The 23,771-nt window shown below is 34.6% G+C and overlaps 2 protein-coding genes across 2 annotated transcripts; both read right to left on the bottom strand.

Annotated features, from left to right (window-relative positions):
* Nucleotides 1–3,692: 3,692 nt before the first annotated feature.
* On the bottom strand, nt 3,693–4,720 carry LOC123812821 (taste receptor type 2 member 7-like). Its single transcript, XM_045829703.1, has one exon. The coding sequence runs from the start codon at nt 4,632–4,634 to the stop codon at nt 3,693–3,695; it is 942 nt and encodes a 313-aa protein (XP_045685659.1). The 5' UTR covers nt 4,635–4,720.
* Nucleotides 4,721–9,960: 5,240 nt separating this feature from the next.
* On the bottom strand, nt 9,961–11,157 carry TAS2R9 (taste 2 receptor member 9). Its single transcript, XM_045830140.1, is given in 8 exon segments — nt 9,961–10,080; nt 10,306–10,546; nt 10,548–10,784; nt 10,786–10,969; nt 10,972–10,992; nt 10,995–11,063; nt 11,066–11,094; nt 11,096–11,157. Coding segments are annotated over 8 exon segments (963 nt in total).
* Nucleotides 11,158–23,771: the final 12,614 nt, after the last annotated feature.

The following is a 23,771-nucleotide window of genomic DNA, read 5'->3' as shown; positions in this document are numbered from 1 at the left end:
CTACTAGTTTTACCCACACAACATATAGAATTCAGCTATTTAAAAATTCCCTAACTCTATTGCCACCGACCAAATGAACCACCATGATTTCTCATAGAAATCATATAAAGAACTTACACAACTCCACTCTAAGACAAGCAACCCAATTAAAAAATGGGCAAAGGACTTGAACAGACACCTTTCCAAGGAAGACATACAGAGGATCCAAAGACACATGAAACGCTAGCTATCAGAGAGATGCAAATTAAAACCACAATGAGATACCACTTCACACCAGTCAGAATGGCCATCATAAACAAAGCAACAAACAAGTGTTGGAGAGGTTGTGGAGAAAAGGGGTCCCTAGTGCACTGTTGGTGGGGCTGCAGACTGGTACAACCACTATGGAAAGCAGTATGGAACTTCCTCAGAAAACTAAAAATGGATCTGCCTTTTGACCCTACAATTCCACTGCTGAGACTATATCCTAAGAACACTAAGACACCAATACAAAAGAACCTTTGCACCCCGATGTTCATAGCAGCACAATTTACAATAGCTAAGTGCTGGAAGCAACCTAGATGCCCATCAGCAAATGAATGGATCAAAAAACTATGGTACATTTACACAATGGTATTCTATGCAGCAGAAACAAAGAAGGAGCTCCTACCCTTTGCAACAGCATAGATGGAGCTGGAAAGCATTATGCTAAGTGAAATGAGCCAGGCAGTGAAAGACAAATACCATATGATCTCACCTTTAACAGGAACCTAATCAACAAAACAAAGAAACGAGCAAAATACAACCAAAGACACTGAAATAGAGGACAGGCTGACAGTGACTAGAGGGGAGAGAAGAGGGAATTTCAGGGGAGAATGGGAAGGGTTTACAGGAACAAATTTAAAGGACACATAGACAAAAACTAAGGGGAGGGTGGTAATGGGAGTGAAGTGGGGCTGGTTGGGTGGGTGGGCTGGAATGGGAGTAAAAGGGAAAAAACTGTACTTGAACAATGATTAAAACAATTTTTAAAAAACTACGTACTCTAGTAATATACCAGATAGTCCCCTTAATTGTACTTCTCCCTACCCCCAACACATAAAATATCCGTTCTTCTTATTACCAAAATGAACTTAAATCTGCATGCAGATCAAACTATATTGTACATAGCTTCCATTCCTTTAGTGTCTTCAGATTGAACTTAAACATAAATTCCATCTCATGACCTATAAGGCCTTTCATGATCTTGCAAGTCACCCTCCACTCACCATGCTTCAATCACTCAGACCTTATTGTTCTTCCTCAAACATCTGTTCCTTGGGGCACCGGCATTTGCTTTGCCTCCCTTTGGGAATTATATTTGTCCATAATATTGATTGCATGGTTGGGCTATATTTGTGATTCAAGTCTCAGCTTGAAATCCTACTTTCTTAGGTAGGTCTATCCCGACTATGCTGTTTAAAGCTATCCCTCATTTCCAGTTTTTCTCAGTTGCATTAATCATGCCTTGTAACTATTTGGTTCTTTCCTTGATCATTATCTGTCTTCCACAACTTTTCCAAAGCTGCACATGAAAGCCTGAACTTAGATTTCATTTATACCTTAAGCACTCAGTATGGTGCCTAACATTCTGACATTTGATGTATGAGTGAATATCTATTAATTAAACAAGGATTTTTTAAAAAGATTTTATTTATGTATTTTTAGAGAGTTAAGGGAGGGAGAAAGAGAGAGAGAGAAACATCAATGTGTGGTTGCTGGGGGTCATGGCCTGCAACCCAGGCATGTACCCTGACTGGGAATCGAACCTGTGACCTTTTGGTTCACAGCCCGTGCTCAATCCACTGAGCTATGCCAGCCAGGGCTAAACACGGATTTAAAAACAAAACAAAACAAAACCAGAGATAAATCTGCCTGTGTTCTCTGTAACCCTTTAATTGCATTCTCTTAGAGAAAGCTTGAAAACTCTACCCCAAACACTGGGAGTAAAGAAACAGTATAAATGCTTCCTTGAACCTTAAGTGATTTTCATTTTTGCACGATTTCTCAGAATTAATAAAATCTCAGAAGATAAACAACTTAACTGGCTACATCACTTTCATCCCAGATTGCCCATAAAAAGAATTATGTATAGTAAGAGGTCTTTGATATGGCTTCTGTTTCTACCTCAGCATCCTTTGCCTGGCTGCAGTCTGCAGAGAAACGGAATGTGAGGCACTATGTTTGTAACGTAAGTAGATAATCAAGTTTCTATAGTCCACAACATGAAGACATTAAATATGGAGCTTTCAAGATTCCCATTAGCCTTCATGGTTCTTCTGTTCCCATGCCTAATAAATGCACATACACTGGCCTCTGCTTAGCTGTGGGGCAGAGACAGGTATTCTTTAAGATGACATTTAAAAGAACTAAGTTTCAGTATATGCACCTAAATTTCCATTGTTTCTTTAACTTATAAGGCAGTTAGTAAATATTTTTAAATTGATCCGTTTAATCAATGTGTGTCTTTTGCATTGTCAGATTCAAAGAAGAAAAGTTAGCTTATGAAACTTAACATATGAAGTATAAAAGTAATTTTGATTTTTACCAAATGTATTGATCAAAATATTTATAAACATCTCTTCTGTACACAAAGCCCATGGCTGCTCCAGGCTGATTAGTAACAGAGTCAATCACTTTAAAATATCTGTGTCACAGCATGAATGATGTGCTTTTGATAGAATTTCCTAAATAGATAACTTTCATCTCATAGATGACTTATGTATAATCCAAACATCCTGCTGGTGTGTAGAGATGATCTGTATTGAATCAATGTCTCCTTTGATGTTTTGACATTTTCCCAACTCAAAACGATAGTTTTTTATTTAGGTCTCATCTTATCAGGGTATCTTCACAATCAATGCTTGGTGTAGTCCTAGTTTGCCAAAAGCAAATTGACACATGTCTTTCATGTAAGAAATATCCTTCAATAAGCAATAAATAGTTCTTTAGGCTCCTTGTTTAGCCATCCTTATTTTATAGAAACTTTCCACATAAATTGTCCTTGCCTCATGCTTAGAGTGTTTTTGTTTTCATTAATCTATGATCCTAAAATAATTTCTGAATCCCCTGTGACAATATTTATTTTAATCACAATTTATGTTTTATTTATGATTATAATCAGTTTTAATTCCTGCTATATTCATAGAATTGCATAACATTTTATTAAGAACTGTAACCGTATTGAGTCTTTTCCAAAGGTGGAGCTTAGTTGGATGATCTGAGAACAATCCAGCCAGAACCAGGAGGATGAGCCAGCTGCTTTTCATAGGGATGCAAATAACAGCAAGATGCTATTATAACTGTTTTGAATTAGTCATACAATTTGCATCTGGAGAAATGATTTAAAACTATGAAAATATTTTCTCCTTACACAGTTAATAATATTAGGATATTAATGTCTATTTGTTCTAAAATATGTTAAAAAAAACTCTGATGGGAGGGAGAGAGAGAAGCTAAACAAAGAGGAAGAGAGACAAAAAGGGAAAGAGACAGAGAGATAAAGAGACAAAATAAGGTCTACATGAGATTTCCTAAATTATAAATATACAGATACAGTTTAAGATAATCAACCATAAGAAACCAGCATTAATGTAAGAACTGAAGGTAATTAAGAAAGATTTTCTTCCTTTGTCCTAGAAAATGATCGTTTATCTTCTGATCTGTTTATGTTGTCAGAAATTTCTTCTTTTTAGCGCATGGGTTACCTTACCTAGCACCCTTTGAGACGCTTGTCTTAATTTATTGTTCCCCAGAATCAAGATAAATGAATGGCTTGAGGGATAAATTAGAGCTACCAACTCACCAATCACCACAGCTAATTCAGTCTCTGGAATGAAGTAACTGGAGGTGGCTACAAGAAAGGACAGAGAGTAGACAATGAAAAGGAGGAGGAAGGAGACGACAGCTTTCACAGCTCCCACGTGGGCATCTGTGCTTGGGTCTCTGTACCCTGTGGCGTTGAGCTGCATCTGCCTGATGTGTCCCCATAGGGAGAGGATCAAGAGGAGAAACGAGACCAGGGACACAGAAAAGGGGAACAGCGTCAACAGGTTGAGCAATACCTTGATGGAAGCATATTGAGTTTTATTTTCCCAGCATCTCAAAGTTAAGTTTCTTTTCACCTTTGTCTTGACACAAAGCCTGAAATCGTCATTCAAATTCTCAGTGACAGGAAGGCTGATAAACACAGACAGGGCTGAGCACACCAGCAAGATCCCAGGAATCGCCCTGTCAATTCTCCACTTCATCCAGAGGAAAAAAGGATGGCAGAAATTAGCTATCTTGAAGAAATAGAAAATGCTGAGGCAGGTGGCAAACCAGACATTGACATGGTTGGTTAGTGTCCAGAAGAAGTCAATGATTCTCATTTCTTTACCAGTGGCATAGATATCTGGGTACAGCACCAATATAAAATAATCTAATAGTATTACACACAACAGACAAATTCTGGATACGGCCAGACTTGTGAGGATTAAATCAATGGGAGCAATCTTCTTCTTATTCTTGATCCAGTCCATGCAGTTTATCAGTCCAATAAACACATTTCCTAAAATCCCCACTGAAAACTCTCCAACAACTATGATCATTAAGGTGCTATTTGCCTCACCTGACATGTTAAAACAGAGAAATATCCAATTTGTGTCTATTTGGACTGGTGTAGTATGATACCTACACCTACTTCTTAGATTTTGCTGTTATTTTCTTCACCTCTTTTATTGTAGTCTCTGTTTTATGCTGGAGACTGGAATAACAAATGAAGATTAAAGCTCTCTTCATTAAATCTTAATTAGTCTTGACAACTAATGTGTTTGGCAAATCCTTACCTGGTTGTTGTACGTTCATTTACCTCCCCAGCAAGGTTTACTTTTCTACATATCGTTAATTTAGGCTGAGCTGCAGTTTGCCAAGATGCAAATTTGGCCAATTCCCTTTCATGGGCCCACACTGTCTCAGGTTACATTTTGCAAATTTTGGATTTATTACTCTGTGCTGCATGCTAGTAACCTCAACAGGCATGCCAGATTGAGCAAATAAAAACACAAGACAGCCAGCTAAATTTGAATTCCAAATACAACAATAAATACAAGATCCAGCAGAAGTGAGGCCTGCTTGAGTGGCGCTGGTTGGATAATATGGCTGTAATAATTTCTAGTTTTAATTTGAACATTTCACCTAAAATGTCATATGGTGTGCTTGAGTGTGACATTGTTATGTTACAGAATTACATGCTTATGATTTTGTAATAAAAGATTTGTAATAAAAAGGGGCATTATTTGGACCAGACCCTGTATTTTTTTTAGTGTATGTCCCAAATGCATGGCATAACTACTTCCAAGAGGTACTAAAATTCAAATTTAATTGAATGTCCTATATTTTGTCTGGCAAGCCTAAACCTCAGGCATTTCTGGCAGTTAGAAAATGGTCCAAAGTTGAAATTTGTAGAGAATTCTTCATTTTGTTGTATAATAGTATTAATTACTGCTACAAATCCAAAGTTTGGTTTAACATTGAGACCTATATTCTTCCAGGAATTTAAAAGGTTAACACTAAGTATAAATTACTTGGTTCTAAAAAATATTTTAACTCATTTTATCTTGGTTGTTCAGGTGAAAAATTATATGGCACAATGTCTCTTAAAATAATGATTTGTCTTATTAATCAAGTGACATTTAATGGTTATTTACTTTTTATTTATGACAAACTATATATATATGAAGCTGAAGGAGCCATAATAAAGAAGAGCATTGATTACCTTTAGATTTTTTTCTCTTTGTTTAAAAGGAAAGAAGAGTATTGATTACCTTTAGATTTTTCCTTTTAGTTTAAAATGTTCCCAAGGGCAGTTGTATAAACAAGAGGGAAGAAAGCAAAATCCTGGGTTCCATTCAACTCTCTACCCTCCTCCTTACCAAATAGATCTGAGTATTTAGATCCTTAACCCCTCTCACCTTTAAGCAGGAGACCCATGATTAAATTTATCTCATTTCTACAAACTAACTCTTGTTTTGAAATAGCTTCTCTAATTCAAGTTGCTAAGAACCACTTTACTACCTAACATTTTCATGGAACAATTCTGGGGTACTTATACCTTCTTTGGGAATGCAATTCTCTCAAACTTTCTTTTTTTTCTTTTTTGTTTTTTTAATCCTTATTTATTACATTTGCCCCAATTTTTCTTCCTTTTTCCTCCTCTGTCCAGCCACCACCACCCCTCCCAGCTCACACAGCCTGTCCCCACACCATTGTCCATGTCCATGGGTCGTTCATACATGTTCCTTGACTAATCCCTTCCCATTCTTTCTACCATCCCTCCTCTCCCCCTCTTTCCTCTGGCATCTGTCAGTCTGTTCCATATTTCCATGTCTCTGGTTCTATTTTGCTTGCTTATTTGTTTTGTTGATTAGGTTCCACTTAAAGATGAGATTATATGGTGTTTATTTTTCACAGCCTGGCTTATTTCACTTAGCATAATACTCTCCAGTTCCATCCATGCTGTCACAAAAGGTAGGAGTTTCTTCTTTCTTTCTGCTGCATAGTATTCCATAGTGTAAATGTACCACAGTTTTTTGACCCACTCATTTACTGATGGGCACTTAGGCTGCTTCCAGCATTTAGCTGTTGTAAACAAGGCTGCTATGAACATAAGAGTACATAAGTTCTTTTGAACTGGTGTTTCAGGGTTCTTAGGATATAATCCCAGCAGAATGGCTGAGTCAAAAGATAGTTCTGTTTTTAGTTTTTTCAGGAAATTCCATACTCTTTTCCACAGTGGCTGCACTAGTCTGCATTCCCACCAACTAGGGTTCCCTTTTCTCCACATCCTTACCCACATTTGTTGTTTGTTGATGGCCATTCTGACCAGTGTGAAGTGGTATCTCACTGTGGTTTTAATTTGCATCTATCTGATGACTAGTGATGCTGAGCATCTTTTCATGTGTCTATGGGCCCCCTGTCCTCCTTCGAGAAGTGTTTGTTCAGGTTATTTGCCCATTTTAAATTTGGATTATTTGTCTTTCTGGTGTTAAATTGTATGAGTTCTTATATATTTTGGAGATCAAACCCTCTGAGGTATCATTGGAAAATATATTTTCCCATATGGTCAGTCACCTTTTCATTTTGATGATGGTTTCTTTAGCTGTGCACAAATTTTTAATTTGATGTAGATCCATTTGGTTATTTTTACCTTTGTTTCCCTTATTCTAGGAGATATATCAGCAAAAATATTGTTTAGTAGGGTATCTGAAGTTTTACTGCCTATGTTTATCACTAGGACTTTTATGGTATCATGACTGTGTTTAAGTCTTTTACCTATTTTGAATTTATTCTGGTGTATGGTATGAGTCGGTGGTCTTGTTTTATTTATTTATTTTTTGCATGTACCTGTTGAGTTCTCCTAACACCATTTATTGAAGGGGATATTTTTACTCAATGATTTCAATTTTCTTGAGTTTGTTAAGGTTTGATTTGTGTCCTATCCCATGGTCTGTCTTTGAGAATGATCCATGTGCACTTGAGAAGAATGTGTATTTTGCTTTTTTGGGGTGAAATGTTCTAGAAATATCAGTTAAGTTTATTTGATCTAGAGTCCATTCAATTCTGCAATATTTTTGTTTATTTTTTAATTGGAAGATTTTCTGTTGTTCAAAGTGGGGTGTTAAAATCCCCTATAAGATTATATTGTGGTCTACCTCTTTCTTAAAGTCCTCCAATATTTTCTTTTTTATTTAGGTGCACCTGCATTGGATGCATATATGTTTGCAAGAGTTCTATCCTCTTGGTGGACTACTCCTTTATTTAGTGACCTTCTTTATCTTATTATGGCCTTTGATTTGAAGTCTATTTTTTCTGATAAAAGTATTACTATCCCAGCTTTTTTTTTTATGTCCATTTGCATGGAATATTTTTTTCCATTCCTTTACTTTCAGCCTGTGTGCTATCTTTTGTTCTGAGGTGGGTCTCTTGTAGATAGCATATATGCAGATCATATTTTCATATCCATTCAGCTATACTATATGTTTTGACTGGAGCATTTAATCCATTTACATTTAAGGTTATTATTTTTTAAAGATTTTATTTATTTATTTTTAGAGAGGGAAGGGAGGGATATATCTATAGAGAAAGAACCATCAATGTGCAGTTGCTGGGGGTCATGGCCTGCAACCCAGGCATGTGCCCTGACTGGGAATCTAACCTGCGACACTTTGGTTCACAGCCCGCACTCAATCCAGTGAGCTACGCCAGCCAGAGCTACATTTAAGGTTATTATTGATAGGTACTTATTCATTGCCATTTTTCTCTATATATATTTCTTCTTCTTAAAAAAGAGCCTTTAGCATCTCTTGCAGTACTAGATTGGTAAAGATGTATCTTTTTTGTTTGTTTGTTTGGGAAGCTCTTTATTTTGCCTTCTATTTTAAATAAGAGCCTTGTTAGATAGTGTAGTCTTTGTTACAGATCCTTGCTTTTCATTACTTGTAATACTTCATGCCAGTCTCTTCTGGTTTATAGTGTTTCTGTTAAGAAATCAGCTGATAGCCTTATCAGAACTCTTTTGTATATTACTAGTTGTTTCTTCCTTGTTGCCTTTAAGATTTTTTGTTTTCATATAAGTGGTTAATTAGGAATAGATACGATACAAACTGAATTACAAGTAGCACTGAATTATAAATAATGTTATTGGACAGTCACATGGCAACATTTACTAAAAATTTATTCTCTATGTTTATTTACAAGTAAAAGATGCCAGTTTAAGATTTGTTATCTTTAGTTTTATTTAATATGGAAAATGCTGTCCATGACAATTTATTCTCTGCAATGTCTCTTGGATAATAAACATTTTCATCTAAAATTAAGAAATTCACACTTTAAGTTGTTCTAGTTACAATTGACACCTTTTATAAGATTTATGATCTCACATTCTACACTTTAGTCATTTCTCTAGATGGACAATCACTTTAAAATTTTTTTTATAAAAAAGCAATAATTCTAGGAAATAAAACCAATTCTACTATTAAATTTAACTTATGTTTGGGAAACATGACAGCTTACAATAAATTTGAATCTAGGTTTACAAATGACACAAATGAGACTTCCTCTTCTTGTATTTAAATAATTTTGCACTGTAAACATCATATGTCACATTTTCCCTATTTCTTACCTGTGTATGATGCATAACAATAAGCATGAAGTTAATAATTTTAAAAAAATTATCCATAAAATATTGACTGAAACAGAACAGAGAATGAAGCTAAGGGAGAAAATGTCAAAGATCCTCAAGTCTAGAAGGGTAGAGGGAATATTTCAAAGAATGTTTGAGAATATTGACTCTTTGAATTGGCATCACCAGCTAGGGTTTACTTAAGATTTACTTACTTATTTAAAGTTTAATTTTATCAAGGTTGTTCTGATTTACACATTCCTAACTATGCAACCTCCCCCTTTCCTGCTCAAACCTTCATTCTTGAGATAACACCTCTTTTCCTACATTATATTCCACCAGAATATAGGCAGAATCTCTCCAAAGAGCACCTCCCCCATTCTGATAAGGATGAACCATTCCAGAAACAGAGGTGATGAAAGGGCAGAAAAGTTAAGGACCGACTTTCAGTTCAGACAAATTAGGCAGTTTTTTTTTGCATGATTGATTTTATAGGAAGGACTGGTGTGTTTTAAAAATTTCTTCCCTGTAGCATGTTGGCTTGAAATTCTTCTGTTACTGAGTTCAAAGTGTTTACCTGTACATGGCAGGAAGAAATAGAGCCTTTTTATGTGTAGGCAATGTTAATATGAGATTCAGGCTCAGTTTTTCTGAGAAGACAACACCTGTGGTTTGATGATGGATTCAAAATCAAACAAGAGAAAATGTGAAGAAACACAAAGGAAAATTTAGAATAATGATAGATATTATTTCTAACAGCATATAATAAAAAATGAATACCATTAATTGGGAGAGAGAGTATTTGTTGACATTTTACTGCTTGTACTCAGGATTCTCAAAGGAACAAAAGATTGCCTTCTTCTGTGAAAATCTTTCGCAATCAGCACCTTCAGAAAAGCCTCACCCTGGCTGGTGTGGCTTAGTGGATTGAGTGCCAGCCTGCAAACAAAAAGACTGACCATTTGATTTCCAGTTGGGAAACATGCCTGGATTAGGGGCCAGGTCCCCATTAGGGGGTGTGTGAGAAGCAACCACACATAATGTTTCTCTCCCTCTCTTTCTCCCTCCCTTACACTTCTGTCTGTCTAAAAATAAATAAATAAAATCTTTTTTTTTAAGAAAAATCTTCTCAGCTTACTGTTCCCCATTACCAGGATGAATGAATGTCTTCATGGAAAAATGACAGTAATTATGCAACCAAACATCACCACAAATTTTCTCTGAGGAATCAGAAAGCTATAGGTTATGACAAGAACGTATGGTACATAATAAAGAGCAGCAGAAAGATGATCACTGCCTTTTAGAGTCCACATGTGGGCCTCTGTTCTGGAGTCCCTACACACTGAGGCATGAAGTTTCATCTGCCTGGTGTCTTAAAAGGGAGCAAAGTAACAAGAGAAATGAGATCAGGCTAAGAATAAAGAGAACTATAACCCCCAGATTCAGGGCAATCTCTTTGAAAGGATTGGGGATTTTACTCACTTTGAATTCCTAAGTTATATTTTCTTCATAATTGACCTTGAAGTGATAGCAGGTGTCCTCAGTCAATGAAGCACTAATAATTAAAGAGATAAGAAAGGTAATCAGAAGAATCCCAAGGATGACTGTTGTTCTTCAGCTTCAGCCAGAGGAAAAACGAGTGGTATATATCTACTATCCTGAGTAAATAGAAGATGTTGAGGTAAGAGGTAAACCACACATTTGAATGATATGAATGAACACATAAAACACCCAAAGTGTTCATTAGCTCACCATGGGCATATGTATCTGGAGAGAGCTGCATAATGAAGCATCTAAAAATATTACACACAACAACAGATTCTGGAGATGGCTACGCTGACCAGGATGACGTCAGTCAAAGAGCTATCTTTCCTTCTGAGCCAATGCAGTTAACCAGTACAAAAAATGCATTTCCTCAAATTTCTAGTCAGTTCACCAGCAATCAAAATCATATATATTGCCTCCATTGTACCTGGCATGTCGGTAGAGAGTTCTCATTTTGAATATCACTGATGATGAATTGACTTTCAGCTGAATAGTGAAGAATGGTGTGTGTCTGCCACTTAGGACATACTGCAGCTATCTTTACCTACCTTCTTTCTCAGCTGTGATCCAGGTCAAGGAGAGTTCTGCTCTAGGTTAGAACTGCTTAAGAATTCACTGATGGAAGCCAATGATTCTGTTATGTGATGATTGAAGGCTTTAAGATGCAAATAGGAATTGATCTGACTTGTTGGATTTGCACAGTCTTTCTCATTTTAAGCTTGGAATATTTTCAATTCATCAGTCTAAGCAAGCTGTTGACCAGAAGCTTCAAGAAGGAATCAATTCCTTGGAAAATAAGGCTAAAATTTCATTTGGAGATGTGGCATCATTACCATCTCTAAACGCTTGCAAAGTACTCCCAAATTGTGGTCCATTTTGTACAAGTGCAGGTTTTGGAGCTTATAAACAACTGTGAATTTAAAATATAGACAGTTAACAAATACGAGTAACTTTAGCCTCAAAATATTGACTATTAATTAGGATCACTCAGGTAGAATACTAGTGGTTTTCAATTTTCTGGAAAAGGCAGCTACTTGACTTCTATCTCTGTCACCTTGTCAGGTGAAGGACTGAGCACTGAGGATACTCTAGTTGTGCCTGTTATTATTCAGTTTGATCTCAGAATATGTATTTCTATGTAACATTTTATGGTTAAAATATGAGTGTTATCTTGTTTATAATGCTTTTATAATAATGGGTACCCATTTCAGAGACAAAACACATTTGATCAGATTTTATTTGTATACTTTACTTCTGGTTTCATGGTTCAAAACATATAGCATCCAGATGCATAAAACAATAACACAAACTATACTGGCATTTTCTTGCATTGGGTTCACTGAAAAGTCCATGGTTTTTTCCATAAAAGAAAAAACATATTTAATTTTCACCAGTAACTTTATTGATTTGGATATTTTGAGTATGTTGGCTAACTTTCATGAGGTGTAACATTGATCATTCTCAATTAATGTCTTAATTTGATCACTAGTCCCTTCAACTGGTCTACCCTACTGTGGAGCATCATCCAATAAGAATTCTCCAGCAAGAAATTTCACACACCACTTTTGACACATTTTATCAGTCACAGCACTTTTTCCATACTCTGCACAAATCTTCTGTTGCATTTCAGTTGCATTTTTACCTTTGTTAAAATAAAAGGCATAATATGTCAAAAGGTTTTATATTTTCTTCCATCTTCAATATTAAAATGACTACACAAAAATTCACCAATTTTGCCCTAGCTGGTGTGGCTCAGTAAATTGAGCTCCAGCTTGTGAACCAAAGGGTCACCAGTTCAATTCCCAGTCAGAGCACATGCCTGGGTTGTGGGCTAGGTCCCCAGTAGGGGATAAGTGAGAGGCAACCACACATGGATGCTTCTCACTCTCCCCTCCTCCCTCTCTAAAAACAAACAAACAAATACATTTTTCAAAAATTCACCAATGTTAATGTGTTTTTTAAAATGCACAGTGATATGACAGCTGTCATGATACAATCTAACAAAATTATTGCAAATAAAGTTAAAGACAACTAAGTGCAACTAGAGCATTTTTAAGGAAAAAAAAACAAATGAACTTTAGGCTAACCCAATATTTCACCAACTTAACATATAAGCTGGAGTCTTTAAGATTTTGCTTTAACTGGAGGTGCTGCCCTGTCAGAGGGAAAGCATTTGATTTGATGACCTCAAGCAAACACCCCACATCATTGGCACATGTATTTTAAGAATATTTGTAAAAACAGACAGTGAGTATAGGAAATTGAGATAGAGTCCCACCCACTAGGTGACATTGGGAATCAACTCTCATGGTTTGCTTTTTTTTAAAAAAATTAATATTGTAATTACTATATATATATATATATATATATATATATATATATATATATATAGTCAAGTATCCAACTTTATCTTGCTATAGATGGCTGTCTACTTGTTCCAACTTCCTAATTCATCTTGTTTCCCTTGCTTTGAGATACAACTTTTTTTATAATAGTTTTCCTTATATGTCTGTGAATCAAGGGGCTGTTGCTCTTGATCCTTGTTGTATTCATCACTAAAAGGGCTGTGAGTGGTGTGGCTCTTTCTAGCTGCATAGGAGAACTTATGACAATTTGAGATTTTAAGTATTCAGCTAGTGACAGGAAATCAATGATCTTCTACGGTGGTCATGAAAAATTCTCTTACTTTTTTACAGCTGTAAGTCAGATCTAAAAGTTACTTGTGTACATAAGACAATTACTATATAAAATGTATTCACAGACTCATCAAAGTCTCATCAAATAAATTTTAGAGAAATGATGGGAAAATAGTAGGACCTTAATGCTGAGCATGACAAAATGTATGTGGACTTAGATAAATAAAGCTAAGAACTTTAAACTCCTTTTGTAATTAAAGCAGTCTAGCAATGCATGTCAGAGGAATTAGCCTTGCTCTGCTTGAAGACCCTATAGTAACCTCACCTTGGAAACTTGCCATGTAAAGGGATGTTTATTTCTTCAAGATCCACTTCAACCCCCACTTATTGACCCTAGACCCATTAACAAAGTCACACTTTAGCATGCTTCAGGCAGTAGAGGGGAAAGGAAGGGAAGGAGGGCAGTTACAAAGTCTGACTGAAAACATTTGTTCTCCAAAAGAATTGCAAGATTTTGCTCAATTGTAATTTTAATGACAGTCACTGGAAGAATACATGTGAGAATGGGCTCTAAAAGATTGAGAACAAAGAGGATAGAATTTAATACTGAACCTGGGCCAACATATTGATAAAGCAGCCCCTTCGTAGATTCTGTGTTTAATGTGTTAGCTTGTGAATTCACCTTCAACAGTTTACTTGCTTGGTTGTCTAAAGCTTGAAATACATTCTTATTTACATTAAACATTAGATTTAAGGACAGAACTGGCAGAATATAGAGGAAAGAATCTAACAATTTAAGAAGACAGGAATATTGAAGTGAATTTAGCATATGTAACTTTACATCTTCTTCCCATTCTATGATCTGAAAGGATCCGAAGTACCCACCATTTACTAGGGCAACAAGAAATACATTATTGAGGGAATTACCAATATCTTTCAAAAGCTCTGTAGAATCTGTCTTCTCAACAGAAGGCGTGATAGTGGTAGATGTTTGAGAGGAGTTTCCCAGTTTCGATGAGGATGATTCAATCCTCAAGGACTGGTGCCTAAACTATAGATGCAAAATGGACACAAATGCTACACTGAACAGCAAGGACCCAGCGGTGATTAGAATACTTTAACCCTCAACTATTTTTGGTAGCATCTAATTGATCATAATGTCCTTAATAATGAAAGAGATGGGTACCCTATTATAATCCTTCTTGGTCTTTGTAACAGGAGAAATTCTGCATGTGGACACCAAAAAACTGACTCGAGTTGCCATAAGAGAAAGGCATGGATTTCACCTGATTTCCAATCTTAAGCCATTTTACAAATTCAGAGTCCCTCACCTGAAGGAAAGGCCAGGTCCTCCAAAATGTATAAATAACTGATTTTAAACAAAAAAGAAATAAGATAACACAATAGTAAAAAGTTTGATTTAAAGCAGGCAAATATAAACATAGTTTTCCAAAGAAGACACACATATAAGATGGCCAACAGATTCATGAATAGATGTCCAACATCACTAATCATGAGGAAAATGCAAATCAAAACCACAAGCCAGCACCTCACACTGGTAAGAACAGCTATTATCAAAAATATAAGAAATAACAAATGTTGGAGAGAATGTTGTAAAAGGGAAACTTTGTGCACTCTTAGATGGAATGTAAATTGGTGCAATCACTCTAAAAAAGAATTTGGAGGTTCCTTAAAAGATTAAAAATACAACTATTGTATTATTCCGCAATTCTACTTCTGGGAATTTTTCCAAAGAAAACAATCCCTGCATTCATCGCAGCATTTTTTTTTACAATAGCCAAGATATGTAAATAACCTAAATGTCCCTTGACAGGTGAATGGATAAAGTGTAATTTTTATTTATATGTATAGTATTTTATTGTGCATATATGTATATAAATACAATATGGAATATTATTCAATTATAAAGAATGAACCTTGCCATTTGTGACAATATGGATGAAACCTGAGGGCATAGTGCTAAGTGAAATAAGCCAATTAGAGAAAGACAAATGCTATTTCATATCTATTGTATGGGAAGTCAGAAAAAATACTGAAGAACAAAACAAGAAAAAAATCAAGCTCTTAGATCTAGAGAACAGACTGGTGGTGGCTAGAGGTAGGGCATGAGGGTGGGAAAAATGGGTGAAGGGGGTATTAAATATTTTTAAGATAATAATAAAAATAAAAGTATGCTCCCAATTAAAACATAAAACCACTAACAACAAAAACAAACAAAAAAGCAACATCAGTAATCACATTTAAATAATTTTTAACATTTATTATGGAAAAATTCAAACATAAAGAAAGTAATCAGAATAGTACAATGAACCCCCATGTAAAACACTCAGATTTAAAAATATTTTAATACTTAATGTCTGAAAAAATGTATTCCAGTTAATTAAGAAGTTAATTAATCCGAGATTAATCATATCTTTAAATCCTGATAAATGACTTAATCTTTTAGTCTTGCTGACCAATAAATTCTTTTATTGGTATACATCTAAGTATTGACTATTCAGGGTCTATTATACCTGGTAATATAGTATTTTAAAATATATTTTATAGACACAAGTATTTTATTACCAAAGAGCATTATGCTAAGTGAAATAAGCCAGGTGGTGAAAGACAAACACCATATGATCTCACCTGTAAGTGGAACCTAATCAACAAAACAAACAAGCAAGAAATAACCAGAGACATTGAAATAAAGAACAAAGTGACAGTAACCAGAGAGGAGGAGAGATAACTGGGGAAAGAAGGGGAAGGGTCTGGTTAAGGAACATGTATAAAGGACCCATGGACAAAGCCGATGGGAAAAGAGTATTAAATGTGGCAGGTGGAAGTGGATAGAGTGGAGGGGAGTGATGAGAAGAAAATGGGGACAACCATAGATGAACAACAATAAAAAAAAGAAAAATTACTTGTTAAATTATACATTTAAATATTTGTTACTTTCAATTGTTTTGTTTTTCAGCTTTGGAAATTCTAATTATTGAATATCTATATTGTGAATCTCTTTTGCCTATTTCAGATGCCTAATATTTTTACCTAACTCCTCTGGGCTCTTCTCTTATTTCTGCTTCATTTTATTACTTGTCTAATTTCTAGTCTATATTTTTTGTGTGTTTTCCACTGTATTTTTGCACTCATTGTCCTATCATATTTTATTCTGGGATGGTTCTGTTCTTTTCTTCTCTTTCCTGAGTTTTATCAGTTTAGGGTAAGTTCTTGAATTATGGCTCTATTTTTTCATAGAAATGATTGCTTCACTCATTAAAAAAACTTTATAGTCATAATTTTCATCTATTCCATGTTTTTATTTCTCTTTTATTTGACACTTCTTAATGTTATTGCTTTATACAGAGTTTTTCCTTCATTTTTTAAAAACTTATCTTTATTTAGGTGGTATGCCAAGATTACCAGTAATAGAATGAGCTACACTTTCTTGGAGTAGCTATTTGCATGTTTTCCTATAATTTTTTTTGTGTGTGTGATCTAAAATCTGCCTTTTTTCTGTTTTCTTTTTTTTTTTGTTTTGTTTTGTTTTGTTTTCTCCCCAGAAGCAGACTGGCTCGTTTCTACCAATAGAGTTGATTTAAATGATGTTTTGCATATTTCACCTTCTCTATTACTCTCAATGAAACCAGGTTAGGAGAGTTTTTATCAGTAGCCTTACTTATCCTAGCTCCTGCAGCCAGTGCTGCAAATAAGGGATATATAGCTTTGCATTTCAGCATACACCCCTCAGACTCAGGAAGTATTGTATATTTTGGCAATTGATTTCTGAGATTTACAACCTTCTCCTCAATTTCTACCTCTTCCTCCTCCTTCTTCTCCTTCGTCTCCTCTTTCTTCTTCTTCTTTTTTTTTTTACTTCTTCCTATGCAACTTTAGTCCAAATGTAGCTGCTTTTGGCAGATCTTGCATGTATTTTGAAATATGTATATAATATAGGTTTCCTGGTTTTATGAATATTTTCTGTTTTCCCTTTGCTTTCTGCTGGTTTCTAGTACAAGAGGAAAAGACTGATTTGTGCAATTGTGTATCTGCTTATTTTGCCAAAGAAATCAAAGTAGATGCATAGGCTATATGCTATTCTAGTATCAGAAAAGAGAGAAATTTAAAATATGTTTCAGAAAGCACAAGAAAATGCAGTTTTATTTGACATCTAAGTAGCTATGAGAAATCTTCATTAATGGATGTCTATAAAAGAAAAAAAAAGGTAACTCTAGAAGGAAATAAGGGATAGACAGTAAAATGTAATAATATTAGTAAATGAGATCCAGAGAACTCTGGTTAAGATGTTAGAGTTCCTCGGAGTGTTTTTTGCTTTGTACCTGAGGGTAGCCTGAGTATACAGAAAAATCAGTCAAAATGTCAGTCTCTTTTTGTTAAAGAGACAAGGAAAACAAACAAGTCTGAGCTGTGGGGAAGACAAGGAAAGATCTAGAAAGCTACAAATTCTGATTGACATGTGAGACTGTGCCACCTGTAATGAATGATGAATTTTTTACCTATATAATTTGTAAGAGGTGTATTATTACAAAGATCAACTAGTATATAAATGATAGGGCACATATACAAGTGAACAAACACACATACCAACATCTAGCTTCTAGAATTAAATAAAAAAAAACACGCTAAACATTACTTGTTAAACAAACTAAAACAATAGCATCAAAAAATATTTTATTACATTTATTGGGATGACATTGGTTAAGAAAATTATGCAGATTTTAAGTATACGATTCTACAATATATCATCTGTATATTTTATTGTGTGTTTACCACCCCAAGTCAGGTTTCCTTCCATCACCATTTAGTATCATAAAATCTTTAATGAGATAATGCTTTATCTGCTTTTGTTCATGTGATAAAACACTTTTAGACACACAAAAAAGAGTTAAAAATTAAATTTGTAGGTTTTTATGAGAATGCAAAGGGCTAGTGTCAATCTATTAAGTGAGATTTGGGGTTCATTTTATGATTCTCTGTTCTTTGTTTCTGAAGAAGCATCAGATTATACACCCGAAAAGCACACACTGTGCTTGCCATGACCAAAGCCATAAAAAAGACAACAATCTGAGAAGAACTTGAGTAAAGAAATTGATTTGCATATTAACTACAGACATGACCAGACCATACTTAAACATGGCCTAACAAGGCTTATGTAGCTGGAGAGTACTATGCTAAGTGAAATAAGCCAGGCAGTGAAAGACAAATACCATATGATCTCAGCTATCAGTGGGACCTAATCAACAAAACAAACAAATGAGCAAAGTAGAATCAGACACATGGAAAGAAGGGACAAACTGACAGTGACAGAGGGGAGGGGAGAGAGGGAAAACAGGGGGAAAGAAGGGAGAGGGTCTAGTCAAGGAACATGTATAAAGGACCCATGGTAATGGACAACAGGGTGGAGATTGACTGAGGGAGGGGGAGGGGAAGGAGAGAGCAATTGAGGAATACTGGACCAACTATAATTGAACAACAATAAAAAAAATAGAATGGTAAACTTTGAATCAGTGGTTGAAGGTTATCATTGGGAAGCAGAAGTATTCAGGGTTCAATATGTAAGGTTCAGAAAAGATGAAGACAAAAACAAATCTTGTATGTGGATGATCAGTAAATACTAGCATTGTTGAATTTCTTGGTAATCTCAGAGAATTCTGCTTTTCTTTCTGATCCCTGGTCTTTTTTTCTTTTATCCCTTATTTCTTTACTTTAGCTGTAAGCGAAATATGGGTCAATTTGAGGAAGGTGTTCTGCTTATGTTCAAATGGGAATGAAAATAAGCTATGGCACAGGAGCACAGTTACCTAGGGGCCTATGCTTACTAAAATGCCATTCTTGTCTATCTTTCTTTGCTAGAAACAAAATGCAAATGACCTCATGTGATTTGTCCCCACTGAATAATTTCTTAGGTTATTTGTCCTTTGGATTTCAGACAATTCATATTATTCAATTTATTTTATTTATTTTTATAATTTATTTTTATCATATGTTTTTCCATTACCATTTATCCCCCTTAGACCCCTTCCAGCCCCGCAATCCCTGCATTGCTGTATGTGTCCATGAGTCCTTTTCCTTTTTGCTCTACAATTTATATTTTAAATAGTTACTGACTTCACAGTAAATCATCAGCAAAACCATATAGTCTAATCCATGTTTCTGCTAGTTCACTTTGCTTTTTGTGTATGAACTCAGCAACTTAAGCTTTTTTGTACAGTGGAATACTTTGGCAGTCTGGTGATGACTGATTTCCTCAGAATAATGTTTTTTGATGGATAAAATGAAAATACTTGGAATTTCATAAGAATCTGCATAGATTAAAATACATATTTGATATCAATTGGAGATGGGAAAGAAGTGGAAAAACTAGAAGTAAGCATGAAAAATAGAAAAAGAGCAATGTGAAGATAAAAAAATTAATATACCTGAGATTATAATAGTATAAAAATATTTACCCAACAACCATAATTTTGAGATTAAAATTTTAAATAAAGTATTAAAAATCAGATATTTGTTTTCTACAGGAGACAATAAAAGAAAGATGTGGAAATGTATAAAATACGCAGAGATCACATAATCAAATATGAAGCAAACTAACAAAATTAGTGATTTTTAACATGGAATAAATAAAATTTAAAGCAAAAACCTTCATGAGTACAAAGAGGGCTTTTAATATAAGTAAAGAAAATAATAATAATAAAAATAATGACCACCAAATCACAATGATCAATATTGCTTCAAGTTAAATACAACTACAAATAAAAAATTATGAACAAAGACAAGTAACTGTGAGTGTATGTTCCTTGATATTGATTTCAATTTGTCATATAATAAACATGGATAAAGGAAGTAAATATAATTAATATGGTCCATCTAATGTATATAAATTCAAATTTCATATGACTAAATTTCTTTTTAAAAAGCATGAGCCATGCACAAAATTTAAATTATATATTAGGCCAAATAAATCTTATCCTAGATCAACTATCATACAGATACGTTGTCTGATCCAATTTCAATAAAATAAAATTTAATATAAAAAATTACCTTCACATATATTATAACCTAGAAAATCACCCTGTTTAATAACCTTTGTACTAAAAGAATTACAAGGTATATTTTGAAATTTTTTGAGCTGAACTATGTGTCAACATTGTAGAACGTATCTAAATCAATATTTAGGTAGAAAGTATATAGTTTTGAATACCCATATGAAAAAAATGACAAAAAGAAGCTTAAAAAACCCAACTTTTGCTTTTAAGAATATGGTAAAACAGGTGTCTGGAGAAATCCTTCCAGTTCAAAATATATAAAATATGGAAAAATAAGTCTTTAAGTTCATGGCCCAACTGTCAGGAAAATGTTTTTAAAAATCTTCAGATGCCAAAAATGGTGGGAAAGTGCAAATTTTGAGAGAGAAACAAAAAGTGCTAAAAATGGAAGCTTTGGGCCATTTTTAAATTTCCTTTTAAACTACAGCTTATGTTTTAAAGGAATCATGTGTCTGTAAGATAAGATATCTAGCTTGTGCCTCTCCAAGACTAGAAATAATTGGATAATATCAATAAACCAAGATCTCTGAAATGTAATTCCTTAAAGCCCAACGAGAAAACAATATATGCCCAGCAAAAGGTTAAATTAGAGGTACTTACCTGTCAACCATGACACTGAGTTAAAAGAAGATTGTAAAGGAGAATTGTTGTTCTGAGAATTTCTAATAATAGTCTTGCACATATGTATCTTAGGACCAGAATTTGTACTACCTTTGTAGTACAAATTATAAACTGAAAATTTAATTTAAAGAAGTCCAAAACTGGCGGAGTCCCCAGTCAGCCTCAAAAACAGAGTTCAATCCTTTGTGGAAAAGTACACTGGAAACTTGACCTCAAAGAACTTCCACAGATAAAGTTTAATGAGACTGAGTTCCAGACTGAGTTCCAAATAGAATCACAAAGTACAAGACGCCCAAACGTCATAACCAAGAGTCAGCACTGATAAACTAAATAAACTTAGACATTAGACCCGCAGACATCGGAGTTAGTAATTACGGTTTATGAAAATGTTAAGGAATTTTCCTCTTTTCTCAAGAAAAGTTAACCAAACAGCTTTATTCATGTATCTTGTCTTTTATTTAATTACATTGTCCTGATTATAATAGTTATTGCATAAATTATAGAACATTTAGAAATTCAAAGAAAACTAAAAGAAGAAAATAAAAATCTCCTATAATTTTACCATCTATAGATAAACCCACCCATCCAGCTTATATACAAATGTAACAAAAACAGATTTTTAAGCACTATACCTACCAATATCTATCTTCAAATTTGTCTTGAAATCAATGGAGAAACATGTTAACAGTTAGTCAAGTGTTACAAACATATATGACTTCTCTTTCAGCCTTTTCTGTGTTTCTTAATTTTAGGTGTGATAAAACTATATTATTTTATCAGAAAAAGTGGAGTTATTGATAAGAAACATGTAACAATAAAACTAAACCAAAATTTACAAAAATAGCAGTAGATGAAATCATACTAGTAGATGAAATCATAGGGAAACATACAGATTTCAGTTTACATAAATTACCACTTTGTTTTCCCAAACACTATGAACTAAGTTATTTACATGACAGCAAATCAAGATATAGACCATAATGCATATATGGCATGATGTTAACAAATAAGTTCACAAAATTGATAAGAAGAATTATAAGCATGAAAAAATAAAAAGGACAAATGAATAATTTCCAAAAATTTACATCATTTGTTAATAATTTTCTAAAATTCTTAACCTCACTAGTAATAAAATACATTAAAATTAAAACAATGTTTCTGTGACCAAAGCAATGACATTAAACATAACTTTGAATGGTTTCAAGATTGGATGAGGATTGACATTTTTCCACTACTGAAACATTAGCTGACTATTTCTGCAGGGCACTTTATCAGTTCTGGGAGGAATTTATGAAATTCCTCCTTACTGGAATTTCTCTAAAAATAATTTAAAATACTGCACTTTCTATGTAGTAGTCGCAGGGGACATTTCAGTTCCTGGAATGCTAGATGCTCCTTCTTGCCTAAAGACCCACACAAGTGCTGCTTTTCCATCCCCAGTCTCTCCTGCTCTGACCGCCACACTCTTAACGCAATTTTCAGATCCCAAATTAAACTACCTCAACCTCAGTGATAACATCTCCACTCCCAAGATCAAGTCAGGTTATTTGCTTAGCATCCTTAAGTCTTTCTCTCCCCAAACCAAAAATAGTTAGATGATTGTTTACTACTTACTTGTTTTTCTACTAGAATACCTTATCCATTATACTGGGATATTGTTTAGTACTGTATTTTCAGCATCTAACAGAGTTAGTGTTCAAAAATATTTATTAAATGAATAAAGCCTCTATACTTAGAAATTTTCCAGGCTGTAAGTATAAGGCAATGCACTTTTACAAGTTGCTAAAATAAGTTACTCAGTTCACATCCTAGGTTGGATATAAATATTCGGTTTAAAAATCAGCATTTGAAATATGTCTGTGAGTGCAAGTTTATGTGTGTGAATATACGTGTGTATGAAACCCTAGAGCAGAACAGTTCATCCTCCACACTGATTCCATCCTGGGTCAGTTCGTGTCCTTGTTGTAACTCGGTGACCATGTGGAGTCCTTTGGATGTGTTCTTCCAGCAGAATCTTTGCTTAACTCCAATTGGTTCATGATTTTTTTTTCATGTCAAGTCAGTGGATTTGAAGAATATAAAACCTGATTTTATCAGTTCTCTGATTCCCTTTCCCTCTTGCAGACTGAGCTCCTTTTCACAGAACTACATCTACTAATATGACTACTGTTACTACATCAAACACTCACTCATTTAAAAAGACAGTAGGATTTAAACAGTGAAAATAAAACAACCTTTTAAAGAATTAAAATTGAAAACTCAAAAGAAGCACCTCTGCCTCTGTCCCTCACTTCCATGTTCTAAATGTCAAGATTAATCATCACTTTATTTTTGCTTCTTTTCCTTTGGGTCTTCTTGGTGAAAGGCTGACAGTGCTTCAGAGAAGTCCGGTAAAGCACAATGGAAAGCCTAGCCTTAGATGCTTATTCCCACCACCATCATCTCCACAGTGAATCATCTCCAAGCTGTTCTTCCTCCCTCTGGGAGATGTGTGGAAAGAAGTTGCAGGGTCGGGAAGCTGACTGAGCCGCTGGATTTGTCTGTGGGATTAAAGCTCCTTGAAGAATGAAATTCACTCAGATGTCATCAAAATAATTAGGGAAGATTTTAGTGATGCTCTAGAACACAGCTAAATCAGTGCAGTAATGTGGTGTCAGTGAAACGTCTTCAGGCGTTCCTTCACTCCATTATTCTCATAGAGCATCCTTTTCTCCCCATGCCTGT

This window comes from Phyllostomus hastatus, unplaced genomic scaffold, assembly GCF_019186645.2.
Source record: "Phyllostomus hastatus isolate PE091 unplaced genomic scaffold, TTU_PhHast_1.1 phas_scaffold_93, whole genome shotgun sequence".
NCBI lineage: Eukaryota > Metazoa > Chordata > Mammalia > Chiroptera > Phyllostomidae > Phyllostomus > Phyllostomus hastatus.
Note: the sequence above shows the minus strand (reverse complement) of the source record. Positions and strands in the feature narration are given on the sequence as shown.

What these genes read in the sequence shown, in the direction of transcription:
- LOC123812821 (XM_045829703.1), bottom strand. Translation starts at nt 4,634, where the DNA reads ATGTCAGGTGAGGCAAATAGCACCTTAATGATCATAGTTGTTGGAGAG.